At 48.8% G+C, this 23,403-nt stretch overlaps 1 protein-coding gene across 8 annotated transcripts in view; it reads left to right on the top strand.

The window, feature by feature from the left end:
- Nucleotides 1-23,403, top strand: part of LOC131824343 (cytosolic 10-formyltetrahydrofolate dehydrogenase-like) — a 96,092-nt gene that overhangs the window by 8,036 nt on the left and 64,653 nt on the right. For 7 of the 8 annotated variants that reach the window (XR_009350836.1, XM_059162012.1, XM_059162009.1 and 4 more), the window contains 2 exons: nt 5,757-5,907; nt 10,117-10,220. Coding sequence is in view for 6 of the 8 variants with exons in the window: in XM_059162012.1 (XP_059017995.1) it covers nt 5,757-5,907; nt 10,117-10,206 (241 nt within the window). In the remaining 2 variants the exon portion in view is untranslated. Of the gene's footprint in view, nt 1-5,756; nt 5,908-10,116; nt 10,221-11,738; nt 17,067-23,403 lie in introns of those variants that run through there. The other variant, XR_009350835.1, reaches the window with a different exon arrangement.

The raw sequence follows: 23,403 nt of genomic DNA, 5'->3' as shown, positions 1-23,403 counted from the left end.
TGCATCACTCAAAGCCCTTGTTTCCTTGCTGTAATTCTGCTTAGGTGATCGGTCCATTGCTGTGAGTGGTGTGTTAAAGTTCCCTACTATTAGTGTATTATTATCACTCAGTTTCTTTAGTTTTGTTATTTTTTTTTAAGCAATGATTTTGTAATTTTATTAGCTTTTAAAAAATTTTTTATTTTATTTTTTCGGTGTTCCAAGATTCATTGTTTTTGCACCACACCCAGTGCTCCATGCAATACGTGCCCTCCTTAATACCCACCACCAGGCTCACCCACCCTTCTCCCCTCCAAAACCCTCAGTTTGTTTCTCAGAGTCCACAGTCTCTCATGATTTGTCTCCCCCTCCGATTTCCCGCAACTCACTTCTCCTTTCCTTCTCTCAGTGTCCTCCGTGTTATTCCTTATACTCCACAAGCAGTGAAACTGTATGATCATTGACTCTCTCTGCTTAACTTATTTCACTTAGCATAATCTCCTCCAGTCTTGTCCATGTTGATACAAAAGTTGGGTATTCATCCTTTCTGATGGAGGCACAATACTGCATTGTATATATGGACCATATCTTCTTTATCCATTTGTCTGTGGAAGGGCATCTTGGCTCTTTCCATAGTTTGGCGATTGTGGCCATTGTTGCTATGAACATTGGGGTACGGGTTGCCCTTCTTTCCACGACATCTGTATCTTTGGGGTTAATACCCAGTAGTGCAATTTCAGGGTCATTAGGGTAACTCTATTTTTCATTTATTTTTTTTTTTTAAAGATTTTATTTATTTATTTGACAGAGATCACAAGTAGGCAGAAAGGCAGGCAGAGAGAGAGGAGGAAGCAGGCTCCCTGCTGAGCAGAGATCCGGATGTGGGGCTCGATCCCAGGACTCTGGGATCATGACCTGAGCCGAAGGCAGAGGCTTAACCCACCGAGCCATCCAGGCTCCCCTATTTTTCATTTCTTAAGGAATCCCCACACTGTTCTCCAAAGTGGCTGCACCAACTTGCATTCCACCAACAGTGTTAGAGGGTTCCCCTTCCTCCACATCTTCTTCAACACTTGTTGTTTACTGTCTTGTTGATTTTGGCCATTCTAACTGCTGTAAGGTGCTTTCTCAATGTGATTTTGATTTGAATCTCCATGGTGGCTAATGATGATGAACATTTTTTTCATGTGTTTGTTAGCCATTTGTACTTCTTATTCTTCTTCTTTTTAAGATTTTGTTTATTTACCTGACAGACAGAAATCACAGGTAGGCGGAGAGGCAGGCAGAGAGAGAGAGAGGAGGAAGCAGGCTCCTTGCTGAGCAGAGAGCTCGATGCAGGGCTTGATCCCAGGACCCTGGGATCATGACCTGAGCGGAAGGCAGAGGCTTTAACCCACCGAGCCACCCAGGCACCTCTGTATTTCTTCTTTGGAGAAGTATCTGTTCATGTCTTCTGCCCATTTTTGGATGCGATTATCTGTTTTTTGGGGGGTTGAGTTTGAGGAGTTCTTTATAGATCTTGGATATCAGCCCTTTGTCTGTAGTGTCATTTGAGAATATCTTCTCCCATTCCTTGGGTTGCCTCTTTGTATTGTTGACTGTTCCCTTTGCTGTGCAGAAGCTTTTGATCTTGATGAAGTCCCACAAGTTCACTTTTGCATTTATTTCCTTTGCCTTTAGAGACATGTCTTGAAAGAAGTTGCTGTGGCCATGTTGAAGACTGAACCCAAGTTCTAAACTAACACTCATACTTGGGTGTTGAGATGAGTTCTGGGAAACTGTGTTTGGCCCCTTGACCTCTGCCGCTACAGTGATGCTATTCTGCCAAGTCTCTTCCCATTCTCCCACTTTTCTATCTTCTTTTCTTCAGACTGATTGAGGAATTGAAGGAGCTGTATAATGGACTGGAATTAGAAAATGAAGATATTTACATGGCAACCACCTTTGGGGACTTCATCCAACTATTAGTGAGAAAGCTATGAGGGGGTGATGAAGACAACAAGTGCATCATTGACTGTGTGAGTCTTCCTCCACATGGGCTTGGCATTACAGACCCCTCAGACACCCACATCTGTGGATCCACAGTGGCACATGGAGGGGGGGGACCTGGACATCAGGAAGCCAGGGCACCTAAGAGCCTACCTTCAGTGTCCCAGGCTCTCCCTGAGGATGAGCCTGAGGATGCCAGTATAGTTAGGCAAATACAACAGAGGAGACAAAGGTGTCCTCGGTGGAGGGGACAGTGAGATAGAAGATGAGAGGGTATAAAAGTGAAGGTGCTGATCAGATCGGAACAGCAAACTGGCAAAGCTAACAGATGGTCCTGGGCAGGCTCTGTACGGCATTTACCTGGAGTGGCCTGGACGAGAGGTGGGATAGGGCTACTTGATGCAGAAGCCAGCAAAGGAAGGATGGGGCCTGTTCTGTCTGCTGGCACTTGCCCAGCTTTACACTGACTGCTGGAATCTCACACTTTCCTGTCTTTTTTTTTTTTTCCTTAAAGCAGGGCAGAAGGGATTCTTTCCCCTTAGTTCCATCAAAAATCATAGGGAAGGACTTCGGGTTGCTCCAGCTTTAGAGAATGGGGTGGGAGTGAGGCCTGGAGAAGAGAGAGCTCCCCTAGACCCAAGTGGTCCCAAGGGGGGAGGAGCAGCCACCCCCAAGGAAGTGCAGTAATGTTTCCAGAAGGGGCTGCTGGGCAGATGAGCTAAGCAATGTTGAAAAGATTGGTGAACAGGCTGGTTTTAGGAACCTGGCTTTTCTGCTCTGGGTCCTGGGGAAGTTGTCAGGCATACAGCCTGGTCATGATGTGGTCCAAATGTGCTTGTCATCTGGTTGGGAGAGAGACCCTGTCTTGGCTTTTCAGTGAGAATGCCGTGTTTGTTTATTTGTTTGTTTGTTTTTTATTTTGTTTTGTTTTGTTTCTATTCCAGAGTCCAGACCCACCAGGACAGCCCCCAGCACAGGGGACTAGAGAGGGGGGGCCTATATGGTTTTGAAATAGAACAGAGATGCTGGGGTTTAGGGAGGGGCACCCAGCCTGCCATGACTCAAGTTAGTTTCAAGATCCCTTGAAGAGTCCATCAATTATAGGAAGCCATTGGCTTCCAAGAGCCTCCAGGTTAGGCAGAAGCAAAATGTGCAAGCCCAGGCTTATGGTGCTGAACCTTCTGGTCCTGAAGCAGGGACTCCCACCGCAGAATGTGCTGGCCCAGAGTTTTTTCCTTGAGGTTCTCTGCTGCCATCTAGTGGCATGTGCCACAATAGCACCGCTAGCCGCACCACAGTGAGGGATTGATTGTTGGTCCCTGCACAGCTGTGAAGAGAGTCCTGTACTGCTGGGACACGCATCTTGAGGCCAGGCCTGAGAGCTCCTAATAACCCGGTCCCTGCCTCATGTAGTCTCCCAGTCCCCATGGTGGAGGGGTGCTCATTGCTGGCCCAGGAGGGGGCAGTCCCTCGTTCAATGAGGAAAAAAGGACCCGGGTAGATATTATGGAGTACAGAATGCATTTTAGGGGTAAGTTGGGAGGAAAGAACCAGAAAGGAGTGCTAGAGAAAGTCCCCAGACAGTCCCCAAGAACCACTGAGGGACAAAAGCGAGACTCTCAGGAGCCTGGAGAGCCAGTGTCCCAGCTGCCAGAGTGGGACCACCAAGAGCTGGTGGGAGAGTCTGTGGGAAGTTGTCATCTTGTGTTCAGACACTTCCTTAAGTCCACAGCCGGGAATGTGGTGGTGGCCCACGCTGCTGTTAGGGATCCAGGGGTGCCAGGCTGAGCCTGCCTGGCATCGCATCCTTGCCCTTCCTCACGTCCATCCTGCAGACCTGTGGGGTGGTGGAGATTGCTTTCCCTGCTTTCTCCACTGGCACGTTCTGGGGACAGGACTCTGGGAGGTAGAGCTGCAGCTTAACAAAGTGGACAATAGACAGTCCCACTCTGCTCTCCTTGAAGAGCCTCCCAAAAGGGAGTCACGCTAGGGACTTGTGACTTATGACATGACCACATCACATGTGTGTGACATTGTCTGGCAGAGTTGGAGTGATTTGGGGCTGTTCAAGGGAAAAGATGATTATGAGAAGTAGTAATATACAACAGACTTCATGGGATGGTGCCCCCATAGTGGGAGGCCCTCCAGAGATTGTAGTGGGGGCGCCTACTCAGAATGGAAAGGGTGCAAGGGAATTCTTGGGGGTCAGGAGATCCTGGAGGGGGCTCTCATGTCCTGGCAATGTTTTCTCAGTAGCAGAACAGGAGTCTCTGGGTCAGAAGCCTGGGAGGGGCAGCAGTTACAACTGTGTGGTCCATCTCACCAATGATAACATCTGTCAAGTGAGGTTCCTGGAGGATGCGAAGCAACAAGGCCCTAAGTGGCTCAAAGTCTGCTTGTTTAGACTATTTTTAAAATAGCTGGATACATAAACGTATATCCAGCAAGCGTCTGAGCTGACAGGTCTCACCCTGTGAATAAGATGTGAACAACCTAGGGGCCAATACACAGAGTCTATCTTTGGCTTATGTGTAATATAGATTTATACCTTAGACACATGTTTTTCTAGTTGATGAAACCCTAGTCCTTGAAATGCCATAACATGGTGTTTTCCTTATCTGGTCTAGAATAGTTCTCAAAGAGTGATTTACACCTTTGTTATTCTTACCTAGAGAATTACCTGGTATATACTGTCTCTGAGGTAACAGTGTGGCTCTGCCACTAGATTGCTTGTGTCTGTTTGGTCCAGTTTCTCTCAGCAGCCTTGTGCCACATGCTGACCGTGTGGCTGGTGGGTGCAGGAGGTCCTGGACGGAGCAGGAGACCAAACACTGTCCCAGCCCTCAGGAGAGGCAAACAGTACTGGAGTACTTGTCTAAGTGGGTATCTGTGATAGTCAGGCGAGGTTTGAAGAAAGATGGAGGGTGCTAGGAGGACACTGCAGGGAGATATGATTGATGTGGGGTGAAGGTTGGCTTCCCGGAGAGTGTGAGTGTGTAGTTAGGGTTGAGGATGTGCCACAGCTATGTGCAGAGAGGAGCAGCTCATCAGGCTTTGGTCCCAGACTTTGGGCCAGAGCTCCCCCATGTACAAGATGAGAGCTGCTCTAGATCTGTGGTCTCCACCTTCCCCTGTTTACCCTGCCCCTTGGGCACGCTGCTCCCTGAGCTCCCTTACATCAGGGAAGGGGGCAGAGTCCTAATCCCCAGGCTGCCCTAGCAGCATACCCACCAGAAACATGGGAGGGCAGCTGGCTGTCGGAGTGCTCCCATTTAAGAAGGGCTGTGTAGATGACCTTCCCTTGAATCTCTCCAGTCATCCCCCTGCCCCACCCTTCCCACAGATGCCATCCTTGGGGACATACTCTACCAGAACGGCTGGTGCTTGAAGCCAGACATACTTTCTCCTGGTCAAGGCTGTCTAAAGACAGAGAGGGTGGCCTTTGGAATGGTGACCTCCTTATTAGAGAGGCAGAGGGACTATTTTGCAGGATCATTTGTAAGCATCATTATGAAGTAGTAAATCCATCAATATTTTAGGAAGGAAGAAAGGAAAAGAGAGGGGAGAGGGCCAGAAGGGCACCATTCTTACACTCAGCTGGCCAAGGAGACCTTACTGTTCCATCTCACGGATGGGGAAACTGAGGTCAGCACATCAGAATGTGGCAGAGCTGGGAGAGCAGGGCAGAGCCCCTGACTCACTGAAGAAGGGCCTTAAAAGAACAGGCCAGGCTGCTCCAGGCCTGAGCCTATCTCCCTCCTCTCTGCACCCCACCCCGCCTTGGCCAGGTTGGCGGACCTCATGGAACAGCATCAGGAGGAGCTGGCCATCATTGAGGCTCTGGATGCAGGTGCTGTCTGCACATTGGCCATGAAGAACCATGTGGGCATGTCCGTCCAGACCTTCTGCTACTTTGCTGGCTGGTGCGACAAGATTCAGGTGAGGCTGAGGTTCCTGCCCACCAAGTGAGTTCACACAGGCAGGCTGGGCCCAGCAGGAAACTCCGAGGGCAGTGCATTGGCCTGCCTGCAGTATAACAAATGACCACAGCTGACTGGCTTAAAAGAACCCTGTTGATCAGCTCCCACTTCTGCAGATGGACTTCAGGCTGGGTTCCATGCCGGGGTTTCCCAAGGACAGCGTCAAGGTGTGTCCAGGCTGGGCTTTGGCTGGAGGCTCTGGGGAGCCCCTGCCTGTGGCCCATTCAGGCGTTGGCGGAGTTCAGCTCCTGCTGATGCAGGACTGAGGCCCAGGTCCTTGCTGACTGCCAGTGGGGCGCCGTCAGCCACTGCAGGCCTTGCTCTGGCCCTTGCCCCAGTCCTCCATCCCCTTGCTGTTTTCAGGCTTGGCATCCGTTTGCCATGAACTGGAGAAAACTTTGCCTTTGTGGGGGCTCCTGAGGTGGTGCTCGGGACACCTGCATCATCTCTTCCTAAGGTCAACTGCCATTCTGCATCTTTGCAAAGGAGTAGCTCACCATCTCCCAGATCCCAGGGATCAGAGTGGGACCATGGGACCCATTTTCAGAGATTTGCCCACTACAGGCAGTGATGGGACCCCCACCACCGAGGCATTCATGGGTCTGTGCCATATTTGGGGCTCATGCCTGTGTCCTCTCCATGGGGTGGAGGGGTGCAGGTGTGATGGAAGGCCCACCTTCTGCTCCTCCTGCTGCTGCATCACTGCTGGCAGGAGCTGCCCCACCCCGGGCCCTCCTGGGCTAGCGCACCCTCCAGAAGCAACTTGGCCTCTCACTCCCCTTTTCTCTGCCCCAATGTCCAAGCCACAGATCTTAGCTATACCAGGACCAGCTTCCCACCTGAGGACTTTGCCAGGCTCTGTGCAGCAGGCACCTTGTGCCTGTTGGCTGCTCACTCCACCTGTGTCTAGAGTCTCAGATGCCCCTGTCATACATAATCTGGAAAGTTTGGGTCTCTACCTGTCTGGTTCATGGGGGCTTCAGGACACAGACAAAACTCTTGATTTCTGAACTCCAGACACAGTCTGGCTGCCCACTGAGGAAACAGTGGAGCTCCCTCCCAGTGACCACCCCCTCCCCCGCCGCCCACTCCGTGCTTCTTCCAGGGCTCCACCATCCCTATCAACCATGCCAGACCAAATTGCAACCTGACCTTGAGCAGAAAGGAGCCTATTGGGTGAGTCATAGCAGAGGGTGAATTTCTCCACACACTGGGTGCTTTTCATAGGGAATGTTGTGTGGCCACTCATCCCGTTTCTGCATATCTATCCTACGTCTGTTTATTCGACAGTCACTACATACTGGGCAGTTCAGGTGCTGGAGATACAGTGATGACCAGAGCCGATTAGAATGCCTATCCTCAGGGGACTTACATTCTAGCAAATGAAACAGCTTTCATTCCCAAAGTACCTGCTCTGTGCCAGGCACTGTTGTAATGACTTTGTAAGTGTAATTTTACTTAATCCCATCAATAACCCTCCAACAGTCAGGCTTGTAGAGGGTGCACCTGAAAAATTTTATCTGGAAAGATTATAATGATGACTGTGCATCAAAACAAAGAACCAAGGAACAGAAACAACATAATAGAGAAATAGGCAAAGGATAGGAACTGGCACTCCAGGGGAGAAAGTCAAGTGTCCACTGCACACAGAACAGGCTAGGGATGGGGGAATGATTTACACCCAGCAGTGAGGCCCAATAGCCTAGGGAGAGAGAAGTCCCCTCACACTGCTTGGGGACGGTGGAGGGGCTCTACCCTATGAAAGGCAGCTTGCCATTGACTCTTCAATCCCTAGATGCACCCCCGCCACACGGCATGGCTGTGAGGCTCACTGACAGGCGCACTGGGAGACCAGCCAGAGAGCTCTCCCAGCAGTTCTGCTGGGGCCGCTACAGCAGAACCCAACACAGCCCCCACTGAGCTCTGCTGCGTCCTTACCGGGCATGGTGTGCCGCTCTGCGAAGGTGTGGGGCAGAGCTAGGGGGACCCCAAGGAGCAAGCCTGAGAGAAACTTGTGTGAGGAAAGCACACCGAGGAATGTCCTCTAAAATAATCTAAGATGGGTGAGAGCCCCAGTGTGGTCAGCACCTAGCCAGCCTTCCCACATGCTCTGTGCCCCCAACAGTGTGGGGAAACCATGACCCACCAGCAGGGACCTCACATCCCCATGGATGGTGGTCAGAGCCACTTGGCTTCCTGGGGTATTTCAGAAGGAGAAGGGTTTCAAATGTCTCTTGGATCAACAGAAATGAGCACAGATGGACATACCAGGTCCTGAAGGACAAGCCTGCTGGTGAGGGAGGCTCCTGTCAGGAGAGTGGGCTGTGGACACAGAAAACCCCCTCCTGTAGCCCACAGAGAGGGGCAAGGCTGGGGGGAGACGGCACAGACTCCAGGGCAGGGGGCCCACCTGGCCTTTCCCCCAGAGGACACAAGACGGAGGGAGTACTCCAGGACAGCCCCCCACAACAAAGAACTCCCCAGCCAAGATGTCAGAGTGTGGAGCGAGAGTCCTGCAGAGCCGGAGTGCTTGGAGCCCCTTCCTCTGGCGCAGGCTATGGCAGGGGCACAGGGCCCGGGTGAACACTGGCGCCAGGCACATGAGTCTGTGAGGTCACTGATCTTCCAGGTGCCTCTCAGGCTGTCCGTCCTGTCAGACTGAGGAAGACGCTGATGGTGAGCCTCCCAGAGAGATGGGGGAGCAGGAGGTTTTCCCTATATCGGCAGGTGTATGAGTCTGCTAGGGCCATCGTAACAAAGTACCCAAACCAGGAGGCTCAAAGAGCAAGCATTTACTGTCTCGGCGTTCTGGGGCTGGAAGCTCTAGATACAGGTGTCAGAAGGTTGGTTTCTTCTGAGGGTGTGAGGATCTGCTCCAGCCCTCTCCCCTAGTTTCTGGGCTTTATCAGCAATCTTTGGTGTCTCTCTATCTTTGCCCTCATGCTCACATAGTGTTCTCCTGCAAGTCTCTCTTTACATGACCTTGTTTTTATAAAGGCATCAGTCATTTTGGGTTAGGCACCCCCCCATTTGAGTAAGACCTCATCTTAACTAATTATATCTGGAACAACCCTAATTCCTGGAGTTAGGATTTCAACACGTAAATTTTGGGGAGTACCGATCAGACTTCCCTCGTGTCTTTTTTTCTTCGGAGCCTTCACAACCCTGATGACCTCACCCCCTTCCCTGGGAACACTCACTGTGCTTCCTCCACTGTCTCATGCTGCTGGGTGTACTGGGGGTGGGAGTGATTCTCCCAAACCCTCAGTGCACCCATTGCTCCCAAGAAAAGTGCTGGTCCTGTCGGTCCTGCCCTTAGCATTCGTCCACACTCTTCCCCTCGCCTGGGCTTAGCTAAGATGTCATCTTTTTGGGAAACGTTATGATGGTGATGATGATCATGAATATGATGACGAAGAAAACAAGTCATGTAGCCTGTGCGGAGCTCTTGTGTGGACGGGCTCAGTAATTGTCTGACACTGATGAAGATAGAGCTCCGCATCTTACAGGAGTTAGGGGAAGGCAGGGCCACATGCTTGCTAGGACCACACGTGTCATCATTACGCCCCCCAGGACTGTGGGGCCTCCCCTTGGTGGAGACACTGCTTGTACTGATGGCACCATCTCTTAATGCACAGCAGGCAAGTCTTATCAGGACTCCCAGGCTGACTGCTTCCGTCTCTCCAGGGGACTCACCCTGGCTTCAAGCCTAGGAAGACCCTCACCCGCTTCCTCCTGGCCCACCATGTGATCCGACCCCTCTCCCATACCCTCTCAGACTGCCTGTGTGATCCTTTGCCTTCTCCCAGGCCCTGCTTGCCATCCCCTTCCCCATTGCCTGGTTGTCACACCCTACTCAGCTGTCCCTAGGCAGGTCTCACAGCTCCCATCAGAAACTTCCCTGCCATCATGCCCTGCTGGGAAGAGGGGCTACTGCCAGATTGAACATACTGCCCCATCAGGGACTGGAAAGCCAGGCACGAGCTATCTCTCAGGGGACCTTTCGCTCCATATCAGGAAGCCTGGAGTGGAGTGGAGTGTTGTGGAGTGGAGTGAGCAGGGCAGAGCCGAGTGGGTGTCGGCTTGAGAGAGAGGACACCACTGGCAGGTGCACTCTGGCCCCCCTGGCTGTGTGGAGAGACAGAGTCCCTCTTCTTTTGTATGGCAGGGTCTGTGGCATCATCATCCCCTGGAACTACCCCTGATGCTGCTCTCCTGGAAGACGGCTGCCTGCCTGGCCCCGGAAACACAGTGGTGATTGAGCCTGGTCAGGTGGGTGTGGGCATGTTCTGGGCAGGGCCTGTGGGCCGTAGAGGGTATTGGTAAGCACCCTATAAAGGAGACAAGTGCCCACCAGGGACTGGTTTCTCCTCAAGGAAGGAGGGGTACTGCTGATGAGGGCTGGCCTTCTGTGGGCCCCATTCACAGTCAGAGGCAGCAGGGACCAGTGGGGCTGTAGGCAGGGTCTGTTCTTTCAATGGTAGGATGACCGAGTCAGGTTAGCCAACCCTGAACCTATAGCTGCTTGGTGAGCAGTCAGGGATTTCTCCACAGGTGCCAGCACTCTGGGTTTGGGGCAGCAGAAACCGTGTTTGGAAACCCTTGTCCAGGCCTCATGCTCTGAGACTGGAGCCCAGCCCCTCATAGAGAAGCTATAGAGGTAGGACCTTGGGGTCACTCAGACAGTCTGGAAGGGCCTGAGCAGGGTCCTCCTGAGAGGAGGACACCCCCTGAATGAGCCTCAGCTGCACTGGCAGCCCCTCCCCTGCCTGCCCCCAGTGGTGTTAGGAACTGAAGGCGAGATGCTCCATCACAGGGCACTGGACAGTGTGCCCCGGAGGTCTCTTGCTCCCCTGGCTGCTTTGGAGCAATTTGGTTCCCAAAGTCTTATAATTTAAAAACCAACAATAACAACAGTTGAGATTTACAGTATTCACACTGAGTCAGGAACTCCTGAAGCTTTTTAATATACAACAAATTATGCTAAAAATGTGCATGTGTTTGCCTACTGAGCATCACAGCAACCCTCTGAGTTCACCCAGGAAACCACCTGACACTTGACCCGGATTTTACCCCACTGCCTAGCATAGCCCCAGAATCTAGATCAAGCTCTTTGAGATTTTCTATTGTGCTATGCAACTATTTTTAAAAGTGCAGTCTTGATTTTCTGGATTGTGACCTAATAAACCATGCTGACAGATTTTGTTCTCAAATAGCACAGGAAAGTAATTTTTTTCATATAATGACATCTTTTATTTATTTTTGGTGACATTTTATGTTTTGATGGTTATGAAAGCAAGTAATCACAATAGAATATACAGAAAATTATACAATAAAGGTCACTTTTAAAAAATGTTTTATTTATTTACTTGACAGGGACACAGTAAGAGAGGGAACACAAGCAGGGGAAGTGGGAGAGGGAGAAGCAGGCTCCCCACTGTCCGTTTTAATGCTTCCATTCAGAAGCAGCCCCGATTAGCATCTTGATGTATATCCTTAAACTTTCACTGCTTGTGTTCACTCCTTTGGGCATTTATGTTAATTTCTCATTTGCTTCTTTAAACAGAAATGAGAAACATTTTCATAATGATTAAGAATTGCTTAATTGGGAATCTCTTTCTCTGTGAAATTATGTAAAGGATTGTCTATTTCCATATCTTCTGTACTGGGAGAATGGTTCAAGGGCCCACTGTGTATAATATCCAAATACCATTGTATTAGGATGTTTGATCAAATTCAAAACTATAAAGAAATAATAATAAAGTGACGACTTGTCTGGGGTCCCTCCAGCTCCAGGCCACGGGAGCAGTGACCAGAGGCACCAGGCGAGCTCCGAGCTGTTCTGTTGTAAACCAGTTAACTTCTGCAACTCCTTTCCCCAAAACATGCCATTTCTCTCTGCCTTCTGCTGGTTCAGACTCTTGTCTGAATACAGGGATCCAAACCACAGATGGCAGGCAGCAGCAAGTGGGAGACTCTCGGGCAAGGAGTGGACCACAGGGAGGGGGGTGGAGACAGTCTGCACTGGGAGTCAGGGCCTTAGTCCTGCCTCTGGTACTGACATGTGTGATGATCTTGGGCAAATCCTCTAGGGCCGTCAATTTCTTTCTTTCTTTCTTTCTTTTTTTATTTAAAGTCAATTAGACAACATATTTTTAGTTTTTGATGTAGTGTTCAGTGATTCATTTCTCGCATATAAAACCCAATACTCATCACGATACATGCCCTCCTTAATGCTCATCACCCAGTTATCCCATCTTCCCACCCCCTCCCTTCCAGCAGCCCTCAGTTTGTTTCCAGAGTCAAGAGTTCTCATGGTTTGTCTCCCTCTGATTTCTTCCCATTCAGCTTTCCATCCTTTCTCCTATGATCCTCTGTGCTATTTCTTATGTTCTGCATATGAGTGAAAGCATGTAATAATTGTCTTTCTCTGCTTGACTTACTTCACTTGGCGTTACACCCTCCTGTTCCATCCCTGTTGATGTAAATGGTAGGTATTCCTCCTTTCTGATGGCCGTGCCATATCCCATAGTAGATATGAACAAGATTTTCTCTATCCATTCATCTGTAGGAGGGCATCTCAGCTCTTTCCAGTTTGGCTTTTGTGGACATATGGCCCTTCTTTTCACTACATCTGTATCTTTGGTGTAGATACCCAGTAGTGCAATTCTTGGGTCATAGGCTAGCTCTATTTTTAACTTCTTGAGGAACATCCATACTGTTTTCCAGAGTGGTTGCACCAGCTTGCATTCCCACCAACAGTGTAACAGGGTTCCCCTTTCTCTGCATCCTCGCCAACACCTGTCCTTTCCTGGCTTGCTCATTTTAGCCATTCTGACTGGTGTGAGGTGGTATTTCACTGTGGTTTTGATTTGTATTTCCCTGATGGTGAGTGATGTGGAGCATTTTGTCATGTGTCTTTTGGGCCTTTGATTTCTCATCTGCAAAAACAGAAGGTTGTACTTCCTGGTGAACATCCTAGAGATGCTTTGTGAGTCTGGTGTTGGACTGAACGTGAAATGATTCAGCACGAAAGGGCATTGAGAAGCACAGACGGCTCCGCAAGGGAGTGAAGCTCTTTCAGTCGTTTGTTTATTCATTCATTTACTCTTGGTGCTGTGTGTGGTTGGTTGGCCCCCATCTCTGCTCCTGTTCCTTGGGTTTCTTTCAGAGCACTTGTCATAGGTCATAATTACATTTTCATTTTTAGGATTTGCTGCCATAGTAGAAGACTCTAAGTGTGTCTCTTTCAGCTAACAGATGCACCATGACACTTAGACCGTGAGTCTGGCAAATATTAGCCACTCAGTACTAATTTGAGGAGTAAAAGAAGAAGTGCTTTCCCCTCCTCTGAAGATTGCAGCAGTGAGTCAGCCAGCCTCCATCTCGAGGCAGCGCACTCCAGGATGGGAGAGTCGATGTGTGTGCATTTCATGTTGCCACCCGGCAAGTGTGGGCTTGCCTTCAGGGGGGTTCAGAAAAAGAGCTTGGGAATCCTGGGCAAGAAGATATCAGGCTCTGTCCAGGAAACTGGGACGGCCTCAAAGACGAGGAGGCACTTCAGCTGGCCCCGAGGTTTGGCAGGAGTTCAGTCTGAGCAGTGTGGAACCTCAGAAAGAGTAGTGTGAACATAGGCACGGCCCACGTGAGGGTCCACGGGAAGTTCCTTCTAGGCCATGCGATGTATGACTATGTTCTAGAAAGAGACAGGCTTCAAATGGATGCTCCCCACCCCAGATTGCGAAGGACCTTAAATGTGTGGCCGCAAAATCTCAACTTTCTCAGGTAATGAGCTGACAGCTCTTGAGGATATTTGGGCAAGCGGGTGACTTGGAGATGTGATGTCAAATGTGAATGTGAAGAACATGTATTACTTCTGGTGGACAGATGGGTGAGGGGCTAGTAAGGGCCCTGCTGAAGGTGGTGTCCATGAGCTGGAGAGGAGGGGACAGGCATGGCAGAAACATGGGGATGAGCAGGTTGGGTGTGGTGTTGAGGTGGGTGGGGGATGGGTGATAGGAAAGGGTTTTGGTTTTCTGGCAGAACCATTCACTGAGGCAGGAGGCTTGGGAGAGGGGTTGGAAGGAATGATCATGGAGGACTAACTGAGTTACATGGGAGTTACACGGAACCTGAGAACTCAGGGGAAGCTTGGTAATTATTAGTTTATCTGAGATGGGGAAAATAAAGAGTGGGGACATGGCTCCCTAGATGTCCCTGTTACCTACTACCATGCCGCACACCACACCCAAATTTAGTGGCTTGTTTCAAGCCAGTCATTCAGTTAGATCATCAATCTGCAGTTTGGGTAGGGCTTTGTGAGAATGGATGTCTGCTCTGTTGCTGTGTCTGCTGTGGTGGCTTGCTAACCACAGGCTAGCTCACTACATGACTTGACAGCTGCTGCTGGCTGTCCCTGGAATTGCAGCAGGAACACCCTTAGGGGGCCTCTCCATGTGACCACTTGGGCTCCTCACAGTGTGGTGTATGGGTTTCAAGCATGAGCATTTTGGGAAATGGGAAGCAGAGACTCAGTCTCTCATGAACCAGACTGGCTTGGTGTCTATTCACAAATCAAAGGGAGGAATGCCCAAGATGGTTAGAGCTCATTATCACTGGCTCCAAGGAAAGGCTTAAAAATACCCTTTGAATGAATGAGTAAATGAATTGTGTGAGGACAGATGCAGAGAGAGGAATATCTGAGGCTCGAGGGAAACAGTTGTTGGAGGACGTTAGCTGGAGTTGGTGACGAGGTGGATGGGCTTGAGGAAGTCATTAGGATCTAGATTAGTGAGGAGCATGAACTGCAGGCTACTGGGATGGGATCTGAGTGTGGGATAGACTCTCCAACACAGGGGAAACAGCTACCTTGCCCAAGAGGAACAGGAGCAGAAGTTGAGGCCCAGATCAAGGGCCTGGTCCAGGTGAAATCCTCTTGTGTCAGTAGGTGAGTGTGCTTCTGACCTTGGGCTTCTTTTGACTGTGGCCATGGCCTTTGTTCCAGCCAACCCTCAGGCCTGCCATTCCGTCCCTGGCATGTGGGGAGTACACAGGGCACCCCCAACAATAGGATCATTGGCAGTCTGAGTTGATGTTCCAGCCAATTCTCTGGGTTGGGGCAGTTAGCAGGCAGGGTTGGTCTAACCTTTGTAGTGGATGACAGTCCCTTTGGAAGCCTGTTTATCAGCCTGCTGGGCCCTTAAGAGAGAACAGGACTGTGTTTTCTCCGTGAACACAGCTTCTTCATAAGCCCATGAGCCTTTGGACTCCGAAGTGAAGGTGATCATAAGACATGGCTTCTTTCTTGGGTACCTGCAGCCCTCTTGACCTTGAGGAATGAACTCCTCAGGGACCTGTGGGGCCTGTTATACTGAGATTTCTCCAGGCCCTTTTCTGCCAAGAGTAGAAGCAGCCTGGAGAGTCGAGGCAGCCTGGGGTGCCTGTGCAGAGGTTGGCATTTGCGGGAGGCCCTCGGGGGAGCACACACTCTAGCACTCGCTTCTCCTGGTCTGTTTATGCCCTGGGATTGGCTCAGGTAATGCTGTATGAATTGCTGAGGCTTTGCTTTGTCTGCCTAAACATTTTTATAGAGTTAGTCTGTGATTTTAGACAATATACGTAAGTGAAGAAGAGAGAGTGCCCATAATCTCTGTCAACATTTTGGTGTGTATCTGTCTAGCACGTATGGAATCATACTATATGATGTAATTTTTAGTGTGTGAAATTAAGTTTACATTTAGTTTGGCAGCCTGTGGGGACATCCCAGCTAGTGTGGGTCTTTCTCAGTTCGACCCAGCATCTCCTTCCTGACGGCTGTCTCCCAGTCTCAGGATGAGGCTCGTGATGCCTCCTAGCTGGCCTCCATGTGCATGGCTCAGCAGACGGCACACTCAACCCTTATGGATCCGGGACAGGCCATTGTGTACTGGCCAGTACCATTAGAAAGCATTCACTTGGGGGGCTTGCAACGTGTATACCCATCTCTCCCACCTCAGAGCTTCAGCTGCTGCAGTAGTGTCTCATGCCTTCCCTAAGACCCTTCTGGGGTTACTGCGGAGAAAGACTCTGCCCTGGGTCTCTCCTTTTTGACCTTCCATAACTTCTCACAGAGCATGGGTTTCAGCCCTCCACCACATGGCATGTCCCTTAGTGCCGCAGGCTGGGAGAATATCCATCAATGGGTTGGGGGGTATCTTGGAAGAGTCCAGAAGATTCAGTGGCATGTGGGGGGAAGACAGGCTTGGGATTGTGCCTGACCATCAGTAGTGGTGGTGCAGAAGGGCAGTCCAGGAGGAGGTCTGGCCAGAGGGCAGAACATCTTTCTGGACCTCTGTGCTGAGATAACATCTGTAAGGCTAGCAGGAAGAAAAAGGGGTGTCTTGGGAAGCAGGCCCAGAGCATACAGGGGGAAGGCTGTCTGCAAATCCAGGCCTTGAGCCATCCAGCTTTAGAAGACCCAGCAGCTGGGAAAACAGGAAAGATCCCCGGAAGACACACCTCAGTCCTTCTCCCCACTTTGCAAACATGCAGTGCCTCCCGTGTAGAGTGAAGTTCAAGGGCACTCAGGTTTGTGTGGGTCCTGTGTGTGCACCAGCACCTCTCTGCTCATGGCCACTCAGTGGTTCAGGAGACAGCTTTGCCAGCACTGTTTCACAGGGTAGTCCTGCAACACAGGAGAGTGACCTGGCTCCAGCTGTTCCCAGGCTGCTGCATGTCAGGGCCTCAGGGCTTATGAGCCTGCAGCAAGGATGACCACCTGCAGGTATGCCTTGCCGATGTCCCTGGCACAGTGGGCTGGCCCCAAGGGCACTGGCCAGGTGCTGGCTTTGTCTTATCTAGATTTGGGGCCAGGGGTCTGTGTTCTCTGTTTATGGGGTCTGGGTTTAGTCTGTCATTGGGTCCAGGGTTTGGCGCCCAGTAAGTGGCCAGAGTATCAGTTCTTTCTTTTTTCTTTTTTTGAAGAATTATGTTTTGTTACACAAGAAAGGAAAATATAAATTTTTCTCTTTTTTACAAAATAAATATCGCAGTTGAGGTAAGCCTTCAATCTCAGCTTATTTGTGGAGGAAGCCTCTATTATCAGGTCATGTGTGTCCTTCAGAGTTTTGGGGGTGTACCCAGGGGCATTGGCAGTGTTTTTTTTTTTAATTTTTAAATTTTTATTTTTAATTAAATTTTTAATTTAATTTAATTTTAATTTTTAAATTTTTAAATAAACATATAATGTATTATTAGCCCCAGGGGTACAGGTCCGTGAATCGCCAGGTTTACACACTTCACAGCACTCACCATAGCACATACCTTCCCCAATGTCCATAATCCCACCACCCTCTCCCGACCTTCCTCCCCCCAGCCCCCTGCAGTTGGTTTTGTGAGATTAAGAGTCTCTTATGGTTTGTCTCCCTCCCGATCCCATCTTGTTTCATTTATTCTTTTCCTATCCCTCAACCCTCCATGTTGCATCTCCACTTCCTCATGTCAGGGAGATCATATGATAGTTGTCTTTCGCAGATGGACTTATTTTGCTAAGCATGATACCCTCTAGTTCCATCCACGTCATCGCGAATGGCAAGATTTCATTTCTTTTGATGGCTGCAATATATATATATATATATATATATATATATATATATATATATATATACATATACATATATATATACATATATATATATCTCACATCTTCTTTATCCATTCATCTGTTGATGGACATCTAGATTCTTTCCATAATTTGGCTATTGTGAATATTGCTGCTATAAATATTTAGGTGCATGTGCCCCTTCAGATCATTACGTTTGTATCTTTAGGGTAAATACCCAGCAGTGCAATTGCTGGGTCATAGGGTAGCTCTATTTTCAACTTTTTGAGGAACCTCCATGCTGTTTTCCAGAGTGGTTGCATCAGCTTGGTTTCCCACCAGCAGTGTAGGAGGGTTCCCCTTTCTCTGCATCCTCGCCAGCATTTGTTGTTTCCTGACTTGTTAATTTTAGCCATTCTGACTGGTTTGAGGTGGTATCTCATTGTGGTTTTGATTTGTATTTCCCTGATGCTGAGTGATGTGGAGCATTTTTTCATGTGTCTGTTGGCCATCTGGATGTCTTCTTTGCAGAAATGTCTGGTCATGTCCTCTGCCCATTTCTTGATTGGATTATTTGTTCTTTGAGTGTTGAGTTTGCTAAGTTCTTTATAGATTTTGGACACTAGTCCTTTATCTGATATGTCGTTTGCAAATATCTTCTCCCATTCTGTCAGTTGTCTTTTGGTTTTGTTAACTGTTTCCTTTGCTGTGCAAAAGCTTTTGATCTTGATGAAATCCCAATAGTTCTTTTTTGCCTTTGCTTCCCTTGCCTTTGGCGATGTTCCTAGGAAGATGTTGCTGTGGCTGAGGTTGAAGAGGTTGCTGCCTGTGTTGTCCTCAAGGATTTTTTGGATTCCTTTCTCATATTGAGGTCCTTCATTCATTTTGAGTCTATTTTCATGTGTGGTATAAGGAAATGGCCCAATTTCATTTTTCTGCATGTGGCTGTCCAATTTTTCCAACACCATTTGTTGAAGAGGCTGTCTTATTTCCTTTGGACATTCTTTCCTGCTTTGAATGACAGCGGTTTTAATTGTTAGAGTGTATTTGGTCTTTCTGCACTGAATCGTACATAAATCAGACAGGAAGTAGCCATACACAGAGTAGGTTAGATGAATTCATTCATTCATCTGGTTCCTCATTTATTCACTCCACATATTTTATTGAATTCTTTTAAAAAATATTTTATTTTTTCAGTGCTCCAAGATTCATTGTTTATGCACCACACCCAGTGCTCCATGCAATACGTGCCCCCCATAATACCAACCACCAGGCTCACCTATCCCCCCACTCCTCCTCTCTGAAAGCCTCAGTTTGTTTCTGAGAGTCTGGTTTACCCTAATTCACTTTTCCTTTCTTTCTCCTAATGTCCTTCATGTTGTTCCTTATGCTCCACAAGTAAGTGAAACCATATGATAACCAACTTTCCCTGCTTGAGTTATTTCATTTAGCATAATCCCCTCCAGTCCCATTCATGTTGATGCAAAGTTGGATATTCATCCTTTCTGATGGAGGCATAGTATTCCATTTTGTATATGGACCATATCTTCTTTATCCATTTGTCTGTTGAAGGGCAACTTGGCTCTTTCCACGGTGTGGCAATTGTGGCCTATCCTGCTATGAACACTGGGGTACAGATGGCCCTTCTTTTCACTACATCTATATCTTTGGGGTGAACACCCAGTAGTGTAATTACAAAACAGAGATCAATGAGTTAGAAACTAGAGATACAATAGAACACATTAACGAAACCAGAAGCTGGGACTTTGAAAGAATTAATAATGATAAGCCATTGGCCAAACTAATCCAAAAGAAAAGAGAGAGGACCCAAATTAATAAAATTATGAATGAAAGAGGAGATATCATGACTAACACCAAGGAAATAGAAAAGATCACCAGAAATCATTATCAACAGTTACATGCCAATAAGTTAAGCAACTTGGCAGAAATGGATACATTCCTGGAAACCTATAAACTTGCAAGACTGAAACAGAGAAATTGACAGCCTGCGTGGACCAATATCTAGTAACGAGATTGAAGCAGTGATCAAAAGCCTCCCAAAAAACGAGAGCCCAGGACCCAACGTATTCCCAGGGGAATTCTACCAAACATTCTAAGAAGAAATAATACCTATTTTCCTGAAGCTGTTTCAAAAAAATAGAAACAAAAGGAAAACTTCCAGACACTTTCTAGTAAGCCAGCATTACCCTGATGCCTAAACCAGACAAAGACCCCATCAAAAAGGAGATTTTCAGACCAATATCCCTGATGAGTATGGATGCCAAGATCCTCAACAAGATCTTAGCTAATAGGATCCAACAGTTCATTAAGAAGATTATCCACCATGACCAGGTGGGGTTTATTTTGTTGAATTCTGTACCAGCTACTCTTGGGCCCTGGAGGTGCAGTGGTGAGCAGAAACAGGCCTATCCTTGCCTTCCTGGTGTCTGTAGCCTAGCAGATGAGGCAGGCACTCGTCCGATCCTCCCACAAACAAGTGTCCAGGAGCAGAGGCAGTGAACAGACATTTGCCTATGAAGAAAGAGGGAATGACTCATTCTTCCTATAGGGATCATAGAATCTGTAGTTATCAGGACAGCTGGAGTTGGACCTTAAAGGATACTCTAACAGCTTCTAGGATGATGTGAGAGACAGCAGTCATTCCAAGCAAAGGGATAAATGTGTGCAGAGATACAGTTGAGTGGGCATTTGCAAGGAGTGAGGAGTGGCACACGGCCATGGTCAGGGTGCTGGAGAGACAGTGAGGGGACTGGTTTGCTCTGCTCAAGTTGTATGCTGAGTACAGAGGAATTGTCTGGGTGTTGGTGGGCCTTCTGTGGCAGGATATGCTGAGAGAAGGGGTTTATTTTTATGCTTGAGTCAGCAGATACTCGGATATGAGTCGAAAAGAAAGTGCTTGGGAATGGGCAAGCCTGCTGGGAGGTGGGAGGAGACTTGGGGTAGAGGATGCCAGCCTCAGGGGAGACCAGAGCCCAGGGAGGAGGGCCTTGCCAGGAACTGGATGGCAGACTGACCTCTCTGGATGGTATGTTGTGCACTGAAAGGACAGTTGCACAGGGGACTGGGGCTGGATGCTTCCAGAAGTCCGAGAGCTGCAGGAGGCTGCCGACAGACCATGGGAGCACCTCCTTGCCTGGGGACACAGTCTTCTTCTGAACTTTCAGGGGAGGGTGGACACCTCACTCCGTCAGAGCTGGGAATGGATTCTGAATGCCCCAGCTTTGCAGGAGAAAGAGAGCCATCAGCCATGGGTGCTCTTTGTCCATCTGAGCACCTGAAGAAGGCCTGACCCCTTTCACTTCAGGTCCTATAAGATGGTCTGTTGGGCTGCTTTGGATGACTCTTCTGGGCCCCTAGTAAGTGGATTCATACATCTTCAGTCTTAGGGAACAGGAATCAGACCCCTGGCCTCCTGTCTCCTAGCTGAATTCTAAAACTAAGAGGAGCCTTTAATGTGGGGATCACAGATATCTCTAGGGGCCAGAGAATTAAATTATGTCAGTGGTACCAGTGAGGTATTGAAAATTGGTGGAGGGGACACAGGCAATCTAACTGTGAATGAATAGATAGGAATCATTTTGACTTCACAAATAAGATTTTTCCCTTCCAGTTTTTTTTAAAGGTATGTGCCCCTTTCATTCTTTTTAAATTTTATCTTATTTTTGAAGATTTTATTTATTTATTCAAGGTAGAGCAAGAGCGAGTGAGAAAGAAGAGGGAGAGGGTTAGCACAAGGTGGGGAGGGACAAAGGGAAAAGCAGGCTCCCTGCTTCTTGATGTGGCACTTGATCCCAGGACCCCAGAATCATGACGTGAGCCAAAGGCAGATGCTTAACCAACCAACGACCCAGGGATTCTTTTTTTTTTTTTTTAATTTTTTTATACTTGATAGGACCTGGATAGAGACATATTCTATCTGTTTTGACAAATCCAGAGCCCATATGTGATGCTCTGGGGCCTTGGTGTCTCAGGGTCACCTGAGAATCACTGTCCCCAATAGAGCAAGGCCACTTCTTGGTCCCAGCTGGTCTCGCCAGCTCTCCCATTCATGAGAAATCTCCTAGCTCTGAAATTGGTGACTTGTTCCCTTTGCTAGAAACACATGGGCCACACTAAACACAGTGTGTTTGCAGGCTGGACCCAGCCAGTCAGCCTTGGACCTCAGCTTGGTCCCCAGTTTTCCCAGCTGCTGAAGGCCAGAGAAAGAAGGGTACTATCCTGAGGCCACAAGTGCTGTTCACTGAATAGTACTGAGAAATTTTCATGGCTTCCTTATTCTGCATTTAATTTAAAGCCATGTAAGAAACTACTTAGTCTTATTCATGAAAAATAACTTGCCACAACTTTGTTGGAGAAAATTTGAAGATGTGCCAATATGTGTACTTGGATTGATCTCCACTCTTTCCCCACCAGCACTGGCTCATGTTTATGGAGGTTAAAGATCTATTGACGTTGGTGCTACCCCTGGTGGGCCTGAAGGGGAACCTGGGAATGGCGCTGGCATCACGACTCTCCACAGCTATAAGTCAATAACTGAGCGTCTGGGCCACCTGCCTCGGCAGGGATGGATCCATGGGCACCTCCCAGGCTCCCCTCATAGCCTGTTAGCCGGTGGGTTGGTCTCTGGAGAAATGAGTGTCGTGAGGTTCTGTTCCATCACGATGCTCCACCTGGTCACTCCTCCCAGTCTGCCAAACTCTTTTTCCACAGTGCAGCTGGACTGCTGGCAAGGGCCAGGTCCAACCCCGTGTACCCTTGGTTTCTGCTCTAGCCCTGGTGTCAGGTGCTGCTCTGGGTCCCCAAGCCAAGCTCCACACATTCACGTTGAAGCTGTAATGAGCAGTACAGGCTGGCTGGAGGGTTTGGGAGAGGAGAGAGAGGGTTTCAATAGACACGACACCCACCTCTGTTGGAGGGTTTTGTTCTCTAGAATGTCTCCTTGAATGTTCTATCAGCAGAGGGCTCTACTCAGGGCTCTGTGGCTCACACGGTCCTCACCTTGTTGCTTGTCCCAGCCCTCCTGGCTATCCTGGGAACTGACATTCTCCTTCTGTTACGCAGACTGGTCTCTCCCCTCCTGTGACCAGCATGTGAACCCGGCCTGTGGCAAGAGGAGGTGTGGTATGGCCAAGAGACTGAAAGAGGAGCAGTGTAGCTGGAGTAGGGCAGGCGAGGGGAGGGGGTGCCGGGAGAGAGGGTGAAGGGCGGTCAGCCCGACAGTGACCCCTCAAGAGCCACAACCTAATCAGTTGGGCCTGTGCATGGTTCCTTATGTGGACAGGGTCTTTGCAGGTGTGATTCTGTGAGGGACCTGGGAGATGATCCTGGATTATCTGGGTGGGTCTCAGTGTCAGCACGAGGGACAGGGAAGTTTCAGAAGAAAAGGCCAGGTGAGAGAAGCCAAGGCAGAGAAGATGCTCTGCTATGGGATTGGAAGATGGAGGAAGAGCCAGGAAATGTGGCTCCACCTGCTGGAGAAGGTTAAGGAACACATTCTTCCCTAGAGCTTCCAGAGGCACTCTGAGTTTTGCCCCAGAAGACTCATTTCAGACTCAGCCTCCAGAACAGTAGGAGAATGTATTTCTGTTGTTTTAAGCCAGAAAATTTGTGATACTTTGTTACTGCAGTCATAGGGAATCAACAGGTAAGGCTGGATCACTTACAGACCCATAAGGACATTAAAATGTTTTAAGCAGCAGATAACATGATACAGACATGCACACGTATGATGTCATTGGTCAGTGGTCCTTGCAAGGTGGTTCTTGCCGCCTCTGCTGTGGTGGCATTTCACGTGTTAGCATTTTTATTTCATAGTGTTTAACTACATATTAAACATTCTCTGCAATGATAAAATCT

Source organism: Mustela lutreola, chromosome 2, assembly GCF_030435805.1.
Source record: "Mustela lutreola isolate mMusLut2 chromosome 2, mMusLut2.pri, whole genome shotgun sequence".
NCBI classification, from domain to species: domain Eukaryota; kingdom Metazoa; phylum Chordata; class Mammalia; order Carnivora; family Mustelidae; genus Mustela; species Mustela lutreola.
The sequence above is the reverse complement of the archived record's forward strand: the minus strand, read 5'-3'. Positions and strand labels throughout refer to the sequence as shown.